Below are 14,277 nucleotides of genomic sequence, written 5' to 3' on the forward strand. Positions count from 1 at the left end.
TATAAGTCTCAATTTTTCCAGTTCAATTTTCATATCATTATGTTCATAAATGTTCAAACTAGTTTTCCAGTTGAAAAAGTTTTCAAAAAGATTAAATTCAAGTACCTAAAAAAAATATTTTTGGTCCTGTCATATACGAACAGAAACAGATTTGAAGTTATGATTTTTTTTTGCCCAGAAAACAATTAGCCACCACCCCAAAAATATTTTTTGATGACCAGCATTGTTAAATTGAGTAAATGAATGCCTAAGATTTTAAAGAATATTTCGGATTTGGAGCATAAAAAAATAAAAAGTGAAAATGATTGCAAGCAGCCGAGGGGGGGGGGAGGCCTTATTTCTGATGTTAAAAAACCAGTAAGAATCATTTTTTTCAGTTCCTTTATATTTTTCTTATATTCAGAAATGTTCAAGCTACCAATCCCACACCAACTCCAGTAAAATAGAATGGATTTTGCAAGCAAAACTATCCATAAATTGAAAAAAAATCACAAAAACGGGGGGGGGCACATTTATGTGCAAAATAAATCAATAAGGATTAATTTTTTCATTTCAATTTTCATATCATTGTGTGCAGAAATGTTCAGACTACTTTCCAAGTGAAAAAAGTTTTCAAATTGACCAAACATAAGCACTTCAAATGAAGTGTTTTCGGTCCGGGTCGTATGTGACCCGAACATAAGATTTGTAACTTTTTTTGCTCAGCAAAAACTAAGCCCCCCACCCCCCAAAAAAAATTCTCATAGAGAGAACCCCTGAAATGATGAAAAGTCATGAAATTTCAAGTTTCAGATATGCAGGGGAAATTTTTTACAGGGACTCAAACTTGGCTTCGGGTCACATACGACCCGAACAGAACAGCAGGGTTAAAAATAAAAAATTCTGACCCATTCCTCCTTATTTCCAAGCAAAAATATATATTTGCATGTATATCTCACTGCAGGATTCCTGTGTGATTTTCCTGAAGGGAGGGGAAAACTCATAAATGTGCAGGTATGCATAATGTAACCCATAAAAGATACAAAGAACCCTTCGGCTGATTTTGGGCAGGACAGTCATACTTCCAAACAATAATTTTATAAATTTTACTTTTTGATCTTTGTTCCCACCCCGTCATGATGAAAGAGAAGTTTATAGTTATAGGTCAGTTTCTGAAATAAAGGCAGTTTGTCATAAAAGCAAGTCCCAAATCATTGAATGTATTTTTTAAAAACAGATTAAAACATTAGTAACTGTCTTTATCACTATACAGACTAAAATAGTGAGATGGTGAAATGTTTCCTTAATTATATAATTAGAAACCTGTGTTTTATCTACAAATTGCTCTAGCTCACTAATGAAAAGGCAATAATAGCAAATTGGCACTGATTTTTTTCCCCTTATCACAAAAAAATATTACTACCAAGTGCCATTTGTGGATTAGCAGATACTGTATGTGCTTGTTTATTTCTTTAGCAATATGTAATGGATCTTTATTTCAAATTATGTCTCTTGCTTGCAAATTCATGGGAAAGAATTGTTTATCCTAAAAATAAATAATTTAAATCTATGAGCATTTTTCCTATGATTATATCTTTCCTTTAGTCTAGTTTATAATTCTGGGGTTATTATCTAGTCCAGTGATTTTCAACCTTTTTTGAGCCGCGGCACACTTTTTACATTTACAAAATCCTGGGGCACACCACCAACCAAAATGACACAAATCTAATAAATAAATAAATAAATAAATACATACATACATACATACATACACACACACACACACACACATACATACATACATACATACATACATAACCCCCTAATATATATAATCCCATGTAACATCCCCTTATAAATACAGTCAATCATCAATCATCCCTCCTGAAATTTATACCACTGTCTCATTTATGGGTACTTCTCCTGTCTTTCCCCCTTTTCTCTCTCATGTTTCTCATTTCTCTCTCTTCCTCCCTTTTTCCCTCATTCCTTCTCCCTTTCACTTCTCCCCTTTTTCCATCCCTGTCTCTCTCCCCCCCTTATGTGTGTGTATGTATACACACTCCAACCATTTCCAAAACCAGGTGAGGGCTGGGGTTTAATTCTCTTTTATTCTTTTCAAAAACAGGTGAGGGCTGGGGTTTTTTTCTTATTATTTGGGTGCTTTTTACCATATGCTTCAAGAATCACCTCTCTCTCTCTCTTGTTTCTCTCTCCTCTCATTCTCTGCCTCAATCATTTTCTCATTTCTCCTCCCCTTTTTGTTCTCATTTCTCTCTCTCCTTTCCTCTTCCTGTCTCTCTTGCTTTCTTTTTTTCTCTCTCTCTCGCTTTCTTTCAGCATCTCTTGCTATCTCTTTTTCTCTCTTGCTTTTCTTCTCTCGTGCTTTTTCTTGTTCTTTCTCTCTCTCTGTTGCTCTCTCTCATTCTCTTATTTTCTCTCTCTCTCTCTTTTCTTTCTCTCTCTCTTAGTCTCTCTCTCTCTTGTTCTCTCTTATTTTCTTTCTCTCTCTTTCATGCTTTCTCTCTCTTGTTCTTTCTCACTCTCTCTCTCTCTCTCTGTTGCTCTCTCTCGTTCTCTCTCTTCCTTTCTTCTCTGTGGAGGCCAGCGAAGGTTTCCCTTAGTTTGAATGTTCCGAGCAAGCAGCCCCTTTATTGACAGTCCGGGACGGGACTGTGAGAGGGGTGGGCGTTCCCACAGCGCTTGGAGCGGCTAGCGGCCGGATCGCCAGCGCCGCTGCAGCCACCGCTGTGGAAGAAGCCGCACCCAAAAAAATCCGGAGGGAAGGATCGGGCGGGCGGGGACAGCCACAAGTGGAAGCCTCAGCCCTGGAGCCCCCTCGCGTCCATGGCTTCTCGTCGATGTCTCTGCCTGCCTGATCCGCTGGAGTGCTAATAGCAGCGGCGGGCAGGAGCCCCCCCCCCGCTATTCCCGCCGCCGCCACCGCTATTAGCACTCCCGCGGATCGGGCAGGCAGAGGCATCGACGAGAAGCCATGGGCGCGAGGGGGCTCCAGGGCTGAGGCTTCCACTTGCAGGAGCCCCCCCCCGCTATTCCCGCCGCCGCCGCTATTAGCACTCCCGATGCCACAAGTGAAAGCCTCAGCCGCTGCTATTGCCACCGTGGGGAGGCAGGGGAAGCGCGGCTCCCTTTACTCCTACTGCCGCACCTCCCTGCCCCTGCCTCCCCAAGGTGCCTCCGGCCAAATGCGCCCCTGGCTTCTCCGCCCTGCCCCATTGCCCGCCCACTCTCCTCCGCCGCCGCCTCCTGCCTTGGGGCGAGCGATCCGGGAGTCCGGGACTGTGTGGCTTTGCGCCATGAAGAGAAAATGGCAGCAGGGAAAAGTCGGCCGTTTTCTCTTCATGGCGCAAAGCCACACAGTCCCGGACTCCCGGATTGCTCGCCCCAAGGCAGGAGGCGGCGGCGGAGGAGAGTGGGCGGGCAATGGGGCAGGGCGGAGAAGCCAGGGGCGCGTTTGGCCGGAGGCACCGTGAGGAGGCAGGGGCAGGGAGGTGCGGCGGTAGGAGTAAAGGGAGCCGCGGCTGCCCCTGCCTCCCCACGGTGCCTCCGGCCAAACGCGCCCCTGGCTTCTCCCCCCTGCCCCATTGCCCGCCCGATCCGCCCACTCTCCTCTGCCGCCTCTCGCCGCGGCACACCTGACGGTGTGTCGCGGCACACCAGTGTGCCGCGGCACACCGGTTGGGAAACGCTGATCTAGTCAACCATTCAGGGTACTTACCAAGTTCATTTTGCTTAATATATACTAGCTCAATTTCTTTGGTGTAAAAAAATCCTCAGAAACAGTAATAACAACAAGGATTTTTAGAACAGATTGGCTGTACCGCCCTGATAAAGCCCAGACAAAGCACTGAATTTACATAAATATGTTTATTAAGTGGGAGGAAAGTTAGCTGTTCCATTAAGTAGGTTTTTCACTTGAGACTATGTGGATAGGCTGCAGACCTTGGCATTTTGAAAGGTGATAAATCTATTACAGAGTATAACAATAAAAACTCATCAGTAGGAATAAATTTTATCTCTGCAGATGTGGAACCTATTGTATTGAAGATTTCCCTTTATTTTCGTCCTTGGATGTTTGCAATGTTCTAAATAACATATTTCACTTGGAGATTGAAGAAATCATATCTGACACTAAAACAGTCCTTTAACATAGGCCATTATGTTTGCTATTGGGATTAATGATTTATTCATTTAATTTAAACTCCCAGCCTTTTTATTTTTTCTTATTATGGCAACTCCAAATCTCAACCAACAAATGCTCTGTCCTACACATCTAGCAAAAATAATCAGAACACTAAATACAAGCTGAATGGACACAACCTTGCAGACAACCCCTCACTCTGTCAAAGATCTTGGAGTACCTTGACTTTCGCAGGTTCGACTTTTGCGGAAGATTTATTTTCAAAACCCGTGATATAGCCCGCTTCCGCCCCAGCCTCCTGATTCCTCCTCTTTAAATCTCAGAGTGTTAGTACACTCCACTTAAAGCCGAGCCTTGTGGGCGGACAATACCACCCTAACTCACCTGAGGGAGGAGCAGCTGTTTTTGTTATTTAGTCACAACACATGTTTCATTGTTTGCAATCTCATGGACCGTAGCATACAGGCCCCCTGGTCCTTCACTGTCTTTTTAAAATGTATTTTATTTATTTATTTATTTTGCCAAGCATATATATGATTACAGATAAAGTATAAACATGATTGTAAATATATAACCCACACCGAATTTCGGACATCAACACCCTAGAAAAGGTCCAACGATACTTCACCAGTAGAGCCCTTCACTCCACCACTCGAAACAGAATACCCTACGAAAATAGACTTACAATCCTGGGTCTAGAAAGCTTAGAACTACGACACCTTAAACATGATCTAAGTATCGCCCACAAGATCATATGCTGCAATATCCTGCCTGTCAACAACTACTTCAGCTTCAACCGCAATAACACAAGAGCACGCAACAGGTTCAAAGTTAATATCAACTGCTCCAAACTTGACTTTAGCAATCGAGTTGTTGAAGCGTGGAACTCATTACCAGACTCCGTGGTGTCAACCCCCAGCCCCCAACATTTTTCCCTTAGACTTTCCACGGTTGACTTCTCCAGATTCCTTAGAGGTCAGTAAGGGACGAGCATAAGTGCACTAGTGTGCCTTCCGTCCCCTGTCCAATTGTCTCTCCTATATTTTATATATCTTTTCTCCCATCCATATATCCTTCCTCTACTCTTCATTGATGTATTCTATTCTCATATCTCTTCTTCTATCCCTTCCCTGATATTTACTACTACATGTTTTTATTCTCCTTAACTTTCAATTTGTATTGGACAAAATAAGTAAGTAAGTAAGTGAGTGAGTGAATGAATGAATGAATGAATGAATGAATGAATGAATGAATGATATATAAGCATGGTTATGAGTACATGAGATGGTTACGAATACATGGGGATATTATGACAGGGACAGTAGGCACGCTGATGTGCTTATGCATGCCCCTTTCAGACCTCTTAGGAATGGGGTGAGGTCAATGGTAGACAGTTTAAGGTTAAAATTTTGGGGATTTGGGGAAGAAACTAGAGAGTCAGGTAAAGTATTCCAGGCATCTTCCAGAGGTTTGCCCAAATCTCATTTCAATCCTCTAATTTCCTTTTGCTTTTGCCTTTATTCTTTCCCAACAAAGCTGGCTGAAGAACTCTGGGAATTGAAGTCCACAGATCTTAAAGCTGCCACGGTTGGAGACTCCTGATATAGAGCACTTATGAGTGATTCTATCTCCTCTTCTTTATCAGGGAGACGTTTTGAGGTGCCAATACATTGTTGGTGCCTTGTTCTGTGACAGTCATCAACTCTGCCAAAAGTAAAGCTGTCTTTAATCTGCCATTGCTTCCCAGAAGTCCAGTTTATAACCTTGCTATCCATGGGTGGGTGCACCTTCCCTAACTCTATATGGATGTAAATTTAACAGGAATATGCAGTCACTCCTTAAATATATTTGGGGGGGGGGGACAAAGGTGGATCCTAGGTAAGACTAGCTGGCTGGCAGTGATATACCCTGATGTAATGTAAGACTCTTTCCCAGCCAAACTGAATGTGTCCAAGGCTGAACCTGGGGCCTTCTTCATATAAAACTATCACTAGTTTTTGTCTCTGCATTACATTCCTCAGATGCATTTCAAATTAATGTTTTGAATACATTCAATATATATCTTGACTGTTAGTGAGACAAATGTACTCAAAGAAACCCGCAGGAGACCACCAAACAATACATAGAACATTTAACGAAGATAAAAACTTTTGCAAAAGGACTTAGCCTGGGCCCAGAAGACCCAAGATAGAAACATAGAAACATAGAAGACTGACGGCAGAAAAAGACCTCATGGTCCATCTAGTCTGCCCTTATACTATTTTCTGTATTTTATCTTACAATGAATATATGTTTATCCCAGGCATGTTTAAATTCAGTTACTGTGGATTTACCAACCACGTCTGCTGGAAGTTTGTTCCAAGGATCTACTACTCTTTCAGTAAAATAATATTTTCTCATGTTGCTTTTGATCTTTACCCCAACTAACTTCAGATTGTGTCCCCTTGTTCTTGTGTTCACTTTCCTATTAAAAACACTTCCCTCCTGAACCTTATTTAACCCTTTAACATATTTAAATGTTTCAATCATGTCCCCCCTTTTCCTTCTGTCCTCCAGACTATACAGATTGAGTTCATTAAGTCTTTCCTGATACGTTTTATGCTTAAGACCTTCCACCATTCTTGTAGCCCGTCTTTGGACCCGTTCAATTTTGTCAATATCTTTTTGTAGGTGAGGTCTCCAGAACTGAACACAGTATTCCAAGTGTGGTCTCACCAGCGCTCTATATAAGGGGATCACAGATAAGATAAGGAATCTGGATATAGAGTTTAGATACATTTCTTACATTGCAGACAAACAACATTCTCACCCCTCCTACTCAATTGTCAGACCATGTTATATAACATTTTGGCATCCTAACAGGTGGTTTACTGACATGAAAATCCCAAGATAATTTTCTCCTAACATTTGCACTTTCCTTTCTAATGTCAGCCTGACCCAGAAGCAATATGAAGTGCCTGGTTATTTCCTTTACATTTGGTACATAACCGACGTACAGATGTCTTATTGATTATACAATATGTTATACAATATGGCTGTGACCCTGCTCACTTATTACAAGAATAATTCACCATTTCTCTCAGTTAGTAACATTAACCGATTCCTCACTTTTAAAAGAAACCTTGGTAGATGAATTGCATTTGATGTTACGTTTCTTCTTCCTACAGATGTTCCTGTTGAAAAACTTGCTTCCATGGAGTCTCTGCAGTGTGTGAACTTAAAATCCAACCCATTAAATGAGGAGGTCCGGGTGATTGCCAAGCCACTAATCAAGTTTGACCTACTGACATCTCCAACCGTGCCCCAAGTTTGAAGCCATGTCTGACCTAGATTTGCAGCTGTAGGAGGTTGCAGTGAAAGAGGGAAAGGAAATGCCACGTTTGCTGAATTAAGCCACTCCTAAGCTGCATTGCTCTGCATGTGTTAGGTTTATGAGCTTCCAGAGTTGCAAAAGTGTGATATTGGGGGGGGGGGGGGGCGCAAAGGGTTGGCAGTTGCAGCCAGAACTATTATCTGCTAAACCGTGGATCCATAGAAAATATGTGGCTGGAGAAGGCGCTTTTCATTGAATGATGGAAAGGACAGAAGGGAGGACATTGCCTTTCTAGGCCGTAACCACAGAGAAAGAAGAAGGGCAAAAGTGACCAACTGTTTGCTTAGGAGATAATTAGATGGTGTGGATGGACACCTTGTACAACTGAGAAAAGAGGAAACCTATCTGTGGTTGAAAAATTGCTTGCAAATTTATGTTAAAAGAACAGTTTTCAACTTGAGTGAATTTAGGTTCCATTCTTTCACATTTTATCTTCTCCACTTATATGCAAGGAAAACTAAGGAACACTTGTTTCTTTACTTACAGTGCTCACAAAGGACAATTACCATATTTTTGGAGCATAAGACGCACCTTTCTATTCCCCAAAGGAGTGAAAACTTGGGTGCGTCTTATATACCAAATGTAGCCCCAGCCAGTCACCCCCATCCTTTGGCCTCTGCCTCCCAGCAATTTACCTCCTTGCAGCAAAAAATGCAGAGCCTGATTAGTACAAGCAAATGATTATCAGCCTCCCGACCCACAGCTGATGGAGGCTGTAGGCAGGCTATGTGCTAAAACTGAAAGTGAATCTAGCTGCAAGGAGGCAAATTGCTGGGAAGTAGCAGTAGAGGCAGAATTTTATTTTCTTGTGCTAATCAGACTGCTGAAACTAGATACAAGGAGGTAAGTCAATAACTAAATGTCTATAGAATGTTCAAATTATTAGACTTATTTTTTAAAGACCTCTTTATTATTGTTCTAGACAACTTAACAAAATGAAGAAGCTTTTTAAAATAAATGCTCGATCTGAAGAAGCCCAGTGCTATTGTATCTTCTTTTAAATAGCAGAGAATAATGTATACTTCCAGAAAGCCGCATAAATTTTAACAGCATCTGTACAAGTATATTCTGAAATGTCTTGTTTTAGTATTAAGATAGGGCAGCTGAGTTAAACTCTGACTTAGTTAAACTCTGAGTTAAACTCTGACCAGTAGATCTATTTAAATAATTGGGCGGAGTTTCAGAAAACTTGCTAGCATTAATGTACTGCCATAATGTACATTTCTCCAATTCAGGCACACATGCACAAAAATATACAACAAACACTGTACTGGCTACAAGAATGGTGGAAGGTCTTAAGCATAAAACGTATCAGGAAAGACTTAATGAACTCAATCTGTATAGTCTGGAGGACAGAAGGAAAAGGGGGGACATGATCGAAACATTTAAATATATTAAAGGGTTAAATAAGGTCCAGGAGGGAAGTGTTTTTAATAGGAAAGTGAACACAAGAACAAGGGGACACAATCTGAGGTTAGTTGGGGGGAAGATCAAAAGCAACATGAGAAAATATTATTTTACTGAAAGAGTAGTAGATCCTTGGAACAAACTTCCAGCAGACGTGGTAGATAAATCCACAGTAACTGAATTTAAACATGCCTGGGATAAACATAGATCCATCCTAAGATAAAATACAGAAAATAGTATAAGGGCAGACTAGATGGACCAGGAGATCTTTTTCTGCCGTCAGACTTCTATGTTTCTATGTTTACTGTTTGCTGGGAGGCAGAGGCAGATCCCCCCCCCTTGTTTTCCTCTCCCAAAACTAAGGTGCGTTTTATACTCAAAAAAATATGGTAAATCAAATATATCAAGGATAAATATATATCTAGATTAAGAGACACTCTAAAAGATAGATGTGATTTCAAGAGCATAAAATATAACCTGTTAGCCGTCAAGTGCAAAAGATCAGGTCCTTACATTAAGTTGCAACACAGCACATTTATTCAAACCTACACACAAAAATCTAGACAACTGAAGTTCAGTACTTAATTGGCGATGTCTCAATGTAATTTAAGAGGGGTTAGACTTGGACTGTTTCTGGGAACATAACAACAAAACAAGCTAATGACACATTTAATTCCATCCACCAGTTCTGCCTGCTCTTCGCCTACATATTAAGAGATTCTGTAAAGATGTGGATGTAAATCTAATCCTAGTATAAAACTATTATCATCTACCTGGAAGTACAATACAATATCAACTTTATTTGATTAGTCAATCGACCATATCAAAGCAAGGAAAAAGACCACATCGGTCGTCATAAAACTGTGACTGGTTAAAATACAATAAAATTGGCTAAAATAGAGGGAATTTGAATAAATAATAAGTTAAAATGCAGTATAATATGCTAAAATTGAGTAGTAAAACATGAGAATATAACTCGTGCAAAGGATTATATTAAACAAATCTAAGATACTGATATAAAATATTCTTAAGTGAGTTCATCTCCTTTGCATGCCACCCCAATATGTTCTATAAAATGTATTCTCATCTGAACAGCCCTGACTATAAACTTAGCGGTTCTAGAAACTACATATATATTTGTACCCTGAAGAAAATATGATAATTGTTTATTACAGTCCCAGTGTATGATTTTGTCAAGTAGGGGCTGTAAATACTGAGGTCTTACTGAGGAGTATAGTTTACAATTGAGTAGCACATGTGCAATGTCTTCTATTTCTGGTGCACCGCAAATGCATATTCTCTCAAAATATGGTACTTGGTGGAATCGTCCATATTTGACCTGGAAGTAAATTCTGATATTTTGTGCTGTTTGAACCAATATTTAAATCTGTGGCAGTGATTTGCTAGTGGTTTGTGCTTTCGGTAGCCTGTGACATCAAACAGGTGCATTTGTGGATTTTGTACCCTTTATTTATAAAGCATCTTTAACTGTATATCTCTTAAAATGAAATGCTCTGTTGTTTCTTAATCTCACCCTGAAGAAAGAAACCCAGGATTACTTTTGTTGTCCTCAATTACTGAGTTTTCCATCTCATCCCTTGTTACAGTACAACTTGAATTGACAGCTTGCTGTAGTGCCATTTTTGTAGGAGCACCTTTAGAAACACAGTCCTGGAGGACACACTCATTGAAGGCCACTTTCAAAATAAAACCAGTGGAAATTTCTAAACAATAAAGATTCTTGGGATCTTTCTAAAAGATTTCTGTACACAGATGCAAAGGTAGAGTGCCAGGATCAGATCATGAACACTCTGCCTTTAGCTGAGGACTGTATGAAATATTTATTTCTCATCCACAGAGTGGTTGCTGGATATTCCTGTGAAGAAAACTAAAAGAGATACATCCAGAGTTTGGACAATTTAATCCCAGTCTTCAAAAACCAAGCAAGCCTATAAAGGAGAATATTTGTCGCTCAGGGTTGGAATGAAGGGTCTCTGAGCCTGGTTGTTTTCTTGCAGAGGTTTCATTACCCAAACTATATAACATCATCAATGCTAGCACTGGTGAGGTTACCTAGCTAGGATAATGTAACGTCTGCAAGAAAACAACCAGGCTCAGAACCGAAGAAGCTGCATGGGTGAGAAGCGAAACATCTTCAAGCAAAAACAAAGCACAGTTGGACAAGAAGCAATGCTTATTGTCGCTGTTAGCCGCCCCGAGTCTCTGGAGAGGGGCGGCATACAAATCCAATAAATAAATAAATAAATAAATAAATAAATAAATAAATAAATGCATGGAAACTAAACAGGGAGAGAAGCAACTTAGAACTGAGGGAAAATTTCCTGACAATTAGAACAATTAATCAGTGGAACAGCTTGCCTCCAGAAGTTGTGAATGCTCCAACACAATATCAAGAAGACATTGGATAACTATTTGAAGGGTTTCCTGCCTAAGCAGAGGGTTGGAACAGACCTCCAAGGTCCTTCCAAATCTGTTGTTGTTGTTGTTGTTATTGTTGTTATCTTCATAGCTGCATCTGGACGGCTTAATTACTGTAATTCAGGAAGGGATTTTTGATCCAACTTCCACACTTCCTGGGAATGCTTTTAGGTGACATTTATTCTCTGTCTCCCACATAAATACATTTACCTAGAGATAGAAAGCTGATGAAATGCCATGTTTCACTGGTCAGTTATCTTTTGTGCTGTCCTGTTCAGACCTTAGCTTGAAGGTATGTGACTTGGAAACAGGCCAACTACTCACACTTCCAAACCAAAAGATATTTAAGAAAATGTGAAAGGGCAACTGGCATATAGAAAAGAAGGATGGCTTCCTTTGATAAAGTTCTACATCTCCATGGCTTCTTATCTCTATTTTAACCAATTGAGCCTATTGAAAGACTCATTATGCTTTCAGATAGTGGTTACTAATGGAGTCTTCTTTCATTTACTCTTCTTTTTCTCAGCGGGTTAAAGATTTGCACCCTGAAAGGAATTTAGCAGAGAGATTAAAAAGAGATGAAATGACTGGTGGGTTATAATTTCAAATTTTGAATTTAACAAAATTCAGAAGATTGGTTTTATACAGTACATATGAACAGTAATGTCAACTCGCCATTATATATTCTTCACCAGAAATGAGTTTATTCCCATTTGAGGACTGGAACTTTGCAGGTGATACAATCACTTTTATAATTTACTCATCCCTTCTAGATCTGTGAATGAAGTGTAACTGTTTTGTGAATTTAAATGGAAACCTGTATTTAATCTTTGCCCATAGAACAATCTGCCACCCTTTACTTTAGTAAAAGTAAAACATGGGTTTATTTGCTGCCTTATTTTATAAAAAGTATTTTTAAAAACTGCATGAAATTCTCATTTTAAGTAGTTACAGCATAGTAAAACTAGTTGTAGTTTATTGAGAGGTGAAGAGATTATTGAGAAATGTCCCTTTCCTTCCTGCTTCCCCCCATTTTTTCCCCTCTCAGGGTGTAATTGACAAGATTCCGTGTTTTGACAATAAAGTTTGTGAAATCAAGTGGCCTCTGAGAGATTTTGTGCAGATACTGAAATACCAGATTCATAGTTGAAAGTACAAGAAGATTCCCCAAACATACTGTCTAAAAAATCTATCCACAAGGAGAAATGGAGAATCACCACAAAACTACCTCCCACAAGATCTTGCATCAGTCCAGCAAGGTTTGTCATAAGATTGTTCAAATCTCATCACTGGCTCAAGGTTGACTCAGTCTTCCATCCTTCCGAGATGGGTAAAATGAGGACCCGAATTGTGGGGGCAATAGGCTGGCTCTGTTAAAAAGTGCTATTGCTAACATGTTGTAAGCCACCCTGAATCTAAGGAGAAGAGTGGCATAAAAATTGAATGAATGAATGAATGAATGAATGGATGGATGGGTGGGTGGATGAATGAATGAATGAATACTACAGTCGGTAACAGAATTGGGCAATGATGGCCCTTTTAGAACCTGTGGATTTCAACTGGCTCAGGAATTCTTGGAGTTGAAGTCCTCAGGTCATGAAGGAGCCATAATTGTCCACCCCGGTCAGTAATACAAGAGCTGCTTAAAGGTCCAGCAGGATCATTATGTCTTGCTTCAAGCAAAACCCTTGTACTAGGCTAAAAAGGAGAGTGCCATCCCAAAGTTGGAACCAGAGTAAACTGGGTCCAGATAAAATGTTCCACTTGGGACAATGATGGCGAACCTTTTTTTCTTTGAGTACCGAAAGAGCATGGGCATGTGCTATCATGCATTCCCAAGTGCCCATACCCATAATTCAATTCCTGGGAGGGCGAAAATAGCTTCCCCTGCCTACCAGAGGCCCTCTGGAGGCCAGAAATGGCCTGTTTCCCAACTTCTGGTGGACACGGTAGGCTCGTGTTTCACCCTCCCCAGGCTCCAAAGGCTTCCCAGGAGCCGGGGGAGGGTAAAAGCGCCCTCTCTCATCTCCCGGAGGCTCTATGAAAACCAAAAAATCAGCTGGCCAGCACATACATGCACGCTGGAGTTGAGCTGAGACAATGGCTCACATGCCAGCAGATATGGCTCTACGTGCCACCTGTGGCACCCGTGCCATAGGTTCGCCATCACTGACTTAGGCAATCATAAAGTTGGATTAGCAAAATACACTTTAGGACCGGAATGTCAAACTCAAGGCCTACAGGCCAGATCCGGCCAATAGAATGCTTAGATCTGGCCTGCGGGGCCACCCTGGACACAGCAAAGGACCAGCCCGCAGTGCTTGTGGCAGCGAAAATGGAGCGGCCTTCCCGAGCTCCATTTTCACTGGCAGAAGGTTGCAGGAGGCCATCTAAGCTGAAAACAGATCGGGAGCTCATTTTCTCTGACATAGTGTTCGGGCCACCACAGGTGCCCTCGACACAAGTGACGTCAAACTGGCCACACCCGCCCGAGCTCCCCCAAGGTCAAACACAACCCTGATGTGTCCCTCAATGAAATCAAGTTTGACATTCCTGCGCTATAATATCTAATGCAGAAATGGAAATCTTTCACAATCCCAAGACCTCATCATTGAAAGATTGCCCAGTGCAACAATGCAACATTCAGTCATCCAAAATTATAATTATTTATTATTATTATTATTATTATTATTATTATTATTATTATTTATTAGATTTGTATGCTGCCCCTCTCCAAAGACTTGGAGTGGCTCACAACAACAAAACAGTACAAATCCAATAGTTAAAAACAATTTAAAACCCCTTAATATAAAAAACAGTCATGCATCTCAGACAAACCATACATAAAATGGAAACTGCCCAGGGGAATCAATTTCCCCATGCCTGACGGCAGAGATGGGTTTTAAGGAGTTTGAAA

At 40.7% G+C, this 14,277-nt stretch overlaps 1 protein-coding gene across 6 annotated transcripts in view; it reads left to right on the top strand.

Annotated features, from left to right (window-relative positions):
• Positions 1-12,458, top strand: part of LRRC20 (leucine rich repeat containing 20) — a 176,008-nt gene extending 163,550 nt beyond the window's left edge. For all 6 annotated transcript variants that reach the window (XM_070752223.1, XM_070752222.1, XM_070752224.1 and 3 more), the window contains one exon: positions 7,309-12,458. In XM_070752223.1, coding sequence (XP_070608324.1) covers positions 7,309-7,454 — 146 coding nt within the window. In that variant the 3' untranslated portion in view covers positions 7,455-12,458. The remainder of the gene's footprint in view (positions 1-7,308) is intronic.
• The last annotated feature ends 1,819 nt before the right edge of the window (positions 12,459-14,277 follow it).

Source organism: Erythrolamprus reginae, chromosome 5 (genome assembly GCF_031021105.1).
Source record: "Erythrolamprus reginae isolate rEryReg1 chromosome 5, rEryReg1.hap1, whole genome shotgun sequence".
In the NCBI taxonomy this organism is placed as follows: Eukaryota; Metazoa; Chordata; class Lepidosauria; order Squamata; family Dipsadidae; genus Erythrolamprus; species Erythrolamprus reginae.